Source organism: Myodes glareolus, chromosome 11, assembly GCF_982192425.1.
Source record: "Myodes glareolus chromosome 11, mMyoGla1.1, whole genome shotgun sequence".
Lineage (NCBI taxonomy): Eukaryota > Metazoa > Chordata > Mammalia > Rodentia > Cricetidae > Myodes > Myodes glareolus.
This window is the reverse complement of record NC_142036.1, coordinates 12,018,500-12,027,031: the sequence shown is the minus strand read 5'-3', so window position 1 is coordinate 12,027,031 and position 8,532 is coordinate 12,018,500. Positions and strand designations below refer to the sequence as shown.

The 8,532-nt window shown below is 38.2% G+C and overlaps 1 gene segment (V, D, J or C); it reads right to left on the bottom strand.

Annotated features, from left to right (window-relative positions):
• Positions 1 to 7,393: 7,393 nt before the first annotated feature.
• On the bottom strand, positions 7,394 to 7,961 carry LOC148120400 (Ig heavy chain V region 6.96-like). The segment is given in 2 exon segments: positions 7,394 to 7,752; positions 7,853 to 7,961. Coding segments are annotated over 2 exon segments (405 nt in total).
• Between the last annotated feature and the right edge of the window lie 571 nt (positions 7,962 to 8,532).

Sequence of the window (8,532 nt, the reverse complement as noted above, 5' to 3'; positions counted from 1 at the left end):
TTGAACCATTAGTTCTAGCTTGTTATTGCATAACACCTAAGTGTTAATTTAACCCATTTCTATTAATCTGTGTGTTGCGACATGGTTGGGGCTTACTGGGTAATGTTCCTAGCATCTGTCTCTCCAGGGCTATATGGCTTCTCCCTGACTCCTCCTCCTTTATTGCAGCATTCAACATAGTTTTCCCAGACTAGCTGAGTCCTGCTTACTATAATTCCAAAGCAGGCCTTTAGTGACCAATTGTATTCACAGCATACAGAGGGAAATACCACATCATATCCTCTTCCCTTTCATGTTTTTTCCAGAGATCACAGGGCACAAGACCATCCCAGTCATGGTAATGACATCATCACAGGTGAGAGAATTTCATGACAATCAGAGAATGCCTAGATTCGTTTTCAGGTTTAAACACATTTTCAGTGAAAAAAAATTAACATTTTCTGGTTTCCAACACTTATCTGTACTCTCATAGTGACACCATCCATAGGATCCCAATGCTCCAGTGGTAGAACAATTATCAATTTTTCCAGGCTCTTTTAGGATCCAAATGCGAGTATACTTGAGCTTTAGATAAAGAACCTCATCTTGATTTTCATACAGGGAGTTCACATCATGATTGTTGGGGAGGCAGTGTAAATAAGCCAAAGGAAGTATTCTGGAGGAAAGAAAATGGGTGAGCATGTTACATGAAAATTTCTTAGGCCTATTAATTGCAATGTAACTATATGGATAAAAGCAAAACAATTAAGTATTAAAGAAGAAAACAAAGTCATGTAAATTATTGAGTGAATTAGGAGCTGCCTGTCACCAACTGAAGCTCAGTGAGGTTTCACTGGATTTGTTGCTGTCACAGTCTCAAATATGGAGCCTCACACACATTTTATTACCCATTCCACACCTGTGTCTGATGAGTACATTGTTTTGTGAGGATGATGGTGAGAGTGAAGGGCACTAGGGTTCTTGGATCTGTAACTCTGCCTGATTCTCTTATTGGCACTACCTTGATTCCCAGTGCACTCACCATGGTGAATCCTGAGACTTTCCAGAGTCAAGGGCTCCACAATTTCCAGTCCCTTTTGATTTTTGAGAAATTGATCCTGTTCCCCACACAGGATCACTTCTTCCATATTTGATGCTTTGCATTGTGTCAGATCAGAGTGTATCATATATTATAAATAGTTACCCTTAAAAAGACAATGTGATTGCTCTGTGATTCCAGTTCTCACCATACAAGAATCCCTGAGTGAGATCTATATTCCTAGTTGTTTATAAAAGCAAGAAGCTAGGTGTGACAGGCAACAAATAGCCCTACCTCTGGAAAGTTGAGACAGTGTCATCAACGTGGAACACTGGCCAATCATTCTAGACAGTTAGTGATATCCAGATCCAGTAATGAATTTTTACTTCAAAAATAAGGTGTAGGTTGTTAGAAAAATCTTATGTCAACATGGACAGAAATACACATTAACACATACATATAAACACATAAAGATTGAGAGGAAATGAGATAGAGGGACAGAGAGAGAGGAAGGAAGAAAGAGAAATATTATAAAAAATTCATAACACATAGCATAGGAAAACAAATTTGAATAAACATTTGAACACTTTAAGGATTACTACACACTTCACCTGTAAAAATAATCACGGAATATGATATGACGAAGCAGCCCAGAAACAGAGTCCAACCCTTTATGCCTCTCTGAACAGGCTCTTCCATGACTCAGATATCTGTGTGCTCTCATCGCCCCCTGATGAATTTTTACGAAGGTTCCATGACATGTTGAGAAGAAGATATATTTTTTTCTGTTTGGGTGAAATGTTCTATAGATGTCTGTTAAGTCCATTTATTTGATTATATCTGTTAGTTTTCTTATTTGTCTGTTAAGTTTCTGTCTGGTTGACCTATCCATTGGTGAGAGAGGAGTATTGAAATCTCCTACTATTAGAGTTCTAGTAATTTTTTTTGACATATGTGGGTGCTTTTATATTAGGGGCATTGTTATTCAGGATTGAGACTTCCTCCTGATGAATTTTTCCTGTTATGAGTATAAAGTGTCCTTTTCTATCGCTTTTGATTGATTTTAGTTTGATATTAGTATAGCCACACCTATTTGGTTTGTTTTTTTTGGTCCATTTGATTGGAAAACCTTTTCCCAACCCTTTACCCATGTTAGTGTCTGCCTTTGAGGTTAAGGTGTGTTTCTTGTAAACTGCAGAGTGTTGGATCCTGTTTTTGTATCCATTCTCTTGACCTGTGACTTTTTATAGGTGAACTGAGTCCATTCATATTAAGTGATATTAATGACTAGTGGATGTTAACTCCTTTTTTTGTGGTGGTAGTGTTTGTGTGCTTCCCTTCTTTGAGTTGTGCTTGTGGAGGTTTTTCAGATGCCTGTGTTATTATGGGTGTTGTTGGATTCCTTCGTTTGTGGTTTTCCTTCTAGTATTTTCTGTAAGGCTGTGTTTGTGGCTACATACTGTTTAAAACTGTTTTTGTCCTGGAATACCTTGTTTTCTCCATCAATAGTGAAGCAAATTTTGCTGGGTATAATAGTCTGGACTTGCATCCATGGTCTCATAGTGTCTGCAGCACATCTATCTAAGACCTTCTGGCTTTCATGGTTTCCATTGAGAAGTCAGGTATAATTCTGAAAGGTTTCCCTTTATATGTTACTTGACATTTTTGCTTTGCAGCTCTTAACATTCTTTCTTTATTCTGTATGTTTTTTTGTTTTGATTTTTATATGACGAGGGGATTTTTTTGATTAAATCTATTTGGTGTTCTGTATGCTTCTTGTACCTTCATAGGAATATTCTTCTTTAGGTTGGGAAAGTTTTCTTCTATAATTTTGTTGAATTTATTTTCTGGGCCTTTGAGCTGTAATTTTCCTCCTTCTTCTACCTCTATTATTCTTAGGTTTGGTCTTTTCATGGTGTCCCAAATATCCTGGATGTTTTATGTTAAGAATTTGTTGGATTTGTTAGTTTCTTTAATCAATGAGTTTATTTCCTCTATATATCTTTAGCATCTTAGATTCTTTCTTCTATCTCTTGCATTTTGTTGGTTGGTTATATTTTTCTCTGTAGTTATTGTTCATTTACCCATATTTTTTATATCCAGCCTTCTCTTGGTTTATGTTTTCTTCATTACCACCATTGCATTTTTCAAGTCTTGAACTGTTTCCATTACCTGTTTGATTGCTTTTTTCTTGGTTTTCTTGGGTATCTTTGAAAGATTTGTTCATTTCTTCTAGCTTTTTATTTGTCTACTCTGTTTATTTAAAGCAGTTTTTCACATCCTGTTTAAGGTCCTCTATTATTTTTATGTTATGCTTAAAAATGATTTCTTCTACTTCTTTTGGAAAAGGATGTTCAAGTCTTCTTGTTTCGTGATCCCTGGACTCTGGTGATATCATGTTGCCTCTTAGGTTGTTGGAGGAATTCGTGCATTTTGCCCACCCATCTCTTCCTTCAAAGGCAGCCAGGAGAGTCTTGGCGTCTTGGACCATTCTTTGCTGTGACTGAGTGGATCTCCTCAGTGCAGGAGCAGTAACTGTTCCTGGGCCAAGGACCTCGCAGACAATGGGACAGGCTTTGGGGAGGCAGGATCGTGTGGAACAAAGAAGCCCCTGCAGCAGGAGCTGGAGGGGCCCTGTGCTCCTTTCCCAGACTGTCCACCTTACCCAGGAATGGCACTCATTCACCGGTCTGGATGATTCTCCTCAGCACATGGACAGGAACTGCTGGAAATTACAAGGACCCCGCAGACCACTTTTTTCATTTTTTAACAAGGTCATCTAGGTGGCAGGGACTTTCCATATAGTCCAAGCTATAAGAGATATTTTTGCTTCTGTCTCTCTATTGAATGTAATAAGACTATATTTCACTGTTCCCTACCATTAAATGCACTGTTGTTGATAATTAATGAATTTATTTCTTTGAAAAACTTTTAATACAATATATTCTGATAATTATTTACATAATCTCTTCTTTTGCAGATCCTACCCAATTCACCATTTCCAGATTTCAATAATAGTCAGTTTTAAGGGTTATTTTAGAAGACATATAGTGATTTGGACTCAAGTCATTCATTTTCATATAGACAGTTAATGGTTTAAAAATCCATAATTGGCAATATATGTTCTTTTTTAAAAAATTATTTTATAATACATGTATTTGCTTTTACATATTACAATTCTTTTTTCAATGTATACTTAAAGTATCCAGGGCTCAAGTGTTGGCTTAGTGGTGAGAATCCTGCTTTCCAGTATTAGTGACTTAGCTTGATTCTCAAGTTTAGAATCTGGGTGTGATGGTTTATCCTATATTCTCAGCACTGGAGGGGGTTGTGACTGGAGGTTTTCTAAAACTTGCCATCCCAAGAATCTATCTGCACATTTGTGCTCCAGGTTCACTGTGAGATGCTGTTTCAAAAATAAGATAGAAATGAACCAATAAGCACACTCATTCTCATCTCTAGCCTTCAGACACAAGTGCAAACCATACACAATGCACACACAGTATAGAGAGTTAGGTTTTCAAGCCATGCAAACATTGTCCTTACCCTACATTGGGTTTATGGTTTTTAGTTATTTAGAACTGTATCATGGAAGTTTCAGACCTTGGATGAACTGCTTGCTATGGAAGTCAAGAGATTAACTCATTTACACTTGTTCCTTCTTCACAACTTTACACCTCACTTCCTATTCTGGGGACTTTCATTCCTTTTCCATCCATGAGAGTGGCTCATTTAAGTCTCTGAAAATGAGAAATGATATTTCTCTAAGAGCTTAATTCCTATTTTTAAGACAATTTGGATGTTAAACATAAAATCTTTCACATGATCAGAACAGACTCTACCATAGAACTACAAGCATAGCTTCATCATTTAAAATACACATTTTTCTACAGAAAATAATTTTTGATGACTGCATTTATGCACTACTAAAATATACACCAGGAACGGCAAATTCTTTCTTGATGCCCAACATTTATAACTAATTTTGTAATGGATCAATTTACTGAGAATGGATCTCAAGAATGTTGTGGTTCGGAGGAAGAATCAAACCAAACAAAGAAAACAGAATGAAGAGGACAAGGAGACGTAGAACGAAACTGTCCCTTCCCTGTTGACTCCTATTCTGAGTCTGGACTCCATGACCTTTTCAAGAATACTGTGTAATTGAACAACAGGACACAATGGAATCTCACCATTCATGTTAATCACCACACACCTGAATGAAAAGGAAAATAAGAGCAGACTGCACATATGAGTGACAGTGTCTGCCACACATTTCAAAGAGGAAGGCAGAGGCTGCTGAGATTTGTTTTCTGCCTCTTGTATTTTGAAAGTCAGTGGGCTCACAAGGATGAATGGAACTGGAAGGTCTTCAAAGTTTTCCTAAGCATAAGGAAGGCCCTGAGCCTGAAGTCAAAACCTGAATCTCAGCCTCGTTCTCACCTGACCTCAGACCAGGTTTCTGTGATCAGATGATGCTGTGGTAACTTCTGTAATGTAAACTATTTATAGATGACGAGAAAGTATACATCTCTGAAGCAAGCACACAGACACTCAAACACATGCACACAAACAGATATACAACAGCAGAGACAAATCTTCACAAAAACACACATACAAGGATAGATGGATATATGTATATTAGCATCACGGGATATTTGAATTTTTTCGACCTTTGTCATTCATTCTACTTAAAAACAAACAACCATGCTAATTTATAATGCACTGTAATTACATTGATTCATCCCACTACCCTCTCTCTTATTTCTCTCACTCCTTTGACCCTTCTATCCCCTCCCTCCCTTATGTCCATTCTTTTCTCTCTTTTCTCCTTTACTGAATTCCTATGCCAACTCTGCTTCTTCTACCTGTTCATCCAGAAGTGAGATTTGAGGGTCCCATAACCTTGTGTAATTCTCTGAGTGACACCCACAATTTTCATAATGTATTAGTAGAACCACATTCCCCTTTCCACAGCAAAGGCATCCCTTTTATTCCATTTCCATAACAGCTGATCTCATTCTTTCCTTGGGTAAATGGCACTTAAATCATTTGTTACGGGCAACTAATTATTCTGTGTTTTAGATCTATCTGTGGTTGTTAGAAATGTCAGCTTTATGCAACCACTTCTGCCCACTTTCTCCAGTCATGGTTAAGCATCTCAATCAAAGGATGGAGGGCAGAACAATGCTTGCTCATGAGGACATCTCCTCTCAAATCTGGGTCCGAGAGCTATCTGTTAACCTCCTGATTCAAAACTTAGAGTAGTGAGAGTAAAGACATTTTCTTGAAAAGAAAAATTGAACTGTTCTCTTGAATAACAGAAACCATGTTATAAACTTTAACAGGGGATAGTGATGCTTCAAATGCAGTATTTATTAATAAAAATGATAAATATATTTTAAAATATTACCATTTAATTCAAGATCTCATATAAACTACACAAGTACTAGACCATTGAGGTAATCACAGCTCTTAATGAGAACTTTTTAAAAAATACATTATTTTAATTAGGGGCATGTGTCTGTGTTGATAGTGTAGTGCTCATGAAGATAAACAGATGACACGTGGTTCTCTAGACTCACATGTGTTTCTGAGCTGCCTGTGTCTTCTAGGGTTGACAATCTTCTTTGGTTTCTTCAGGAACTGATGCTGATCAATAAATAAAATCATTTTGCCCTGTGTGTAAAAGCACATTGTAAATTTAAAAAAAAAAACAAATATAATGGGGCAGTGAAATACAAGTTGTTGCCACAAAGGAATCATTCAGTGGGTTCTGAACACAGAACACAGAGTACATAAGTAAAAAAGAGAAATGGGTGTGGTAGCCAACCAGATATACCGTATAGGGAATGTGAAGATAGAACAATAACTGGGACTCACTGGACAACCAGACTATCCAGGCATTGAGATCCAGGCCAAGTGATAGATTTTGTGTCAAAAAAATGGTGTAGATTGTTTAAAAAAATTCATCATATATCACACACACACACACACACACACACACACACACACACACACACAAGATCAAACACACACCTGGAGATGAGAGAGAGAAAAATATTGAGAGAGAGAAAGAGAGAGAAAGAGGGAGAGTGAGAGACAGAGACTTAGAGATAGGGAGACAGAGAGATATAAAGGGAAACAAGGAGAAAAAGTATAATAAACAAACACACACAACACAACTTGAAACAGAAATTTGAATAAACATTTGGACATTCAAGGATTACTACACTCTACACCTGTAGAGAAAATCCCTAAGTGTGATATGGAAAGGCAGTGCAAACCAGAAGTCCAGTCTTCCATGCTTCTCTGAGTAGGATCATCTGTGACCAAGATCTCTAAGTGCTCTCAGCGCCCCCTGCTGGTCAGGTGTTACCCACAGGGTTGTTTTTGTCTGAGCTCACAGTAACATTCACTCACTGTGTATCTTGTACAGTAATATGTGGCTGTGTCCTCAGACTTCAGACTGCTCATTTCCAGGTACATAGTGTTCTTGGCATTGTCTCTGGAGATTGTGAACCGGCCCTTCACAGCGTCGGCATACCAGGTGCTACCACCACCACTACTAATGCTTGTGACCCACTCCAGCCTCTTCCCTGGAGTCTGGCGGACCCAGCTCATGTAATAATCACTGAAGGTGAATCCAGAGGCTGCGCAGGAGAGTTTCAGGGACTTTTCAGGCGGCACTAAGCCTCCCCCAGACTCCAGCAATTGCACCTCACACTGGACACCTGTAAACACAAAGAATTCTGGTTAGAAAACGGACACACAAGACTTTTTTTCTCTTTCTCATGTACACACAAAACACAGTATCTCATCTATACGAATTACCTTTTAAAATAAGGACAGAGAAAACCAGTATAAGCCCTAAGTCCATGGTGAGTGGCCTGTGTTCAGTACTAAACCCTGACTGGGAGGATTTGGGAATCCAAGACTGGTCTCCTGTTCCCGAGCTGCAGGGTCAGGGCAGGCCTAGATCTTATGGGTAGAAAGAAGACTTATTTGCATATCTTCCTGCTACAGCTGGCTCTGTAATTGGACCTGGGCAGAAGGCAGTACTCAGCACAGTTATAAGTCCTCATACAACAGATGACAGTTGTAGAAATTGAAGCATTAACATAGATCTGTGTACACATTTTTCTTCTTAGGAATTCACCACACTGTACTTAGTGGCTTTTCCACCTTATGCATAGAAAATATTGTGTTTCCACACTGCCATGTCTTTGTAGGATAAATGTGCAATTGAAAAGTTCCACACTTCTGTGTTTGTAGATGTTATCTCTGTCTCTTCCTTTGTCTCTGCTGGACATGACTTCTTCCTGAGGTAGATCTTGAGTAGGATCACACCTACCTCGAAGTAAAACTCCTTCTCTGTGACAGGAACACTTGAGACTTCTCTGAATTTTTCTCAGTTCTGAGAAATGCTGTCCTATCGCCCCAAGAATTCTGCAAATTACACATCTTTGTGGTAGTCTGTCTTTATATTAGTAATTGCTATGGAGATATATTTA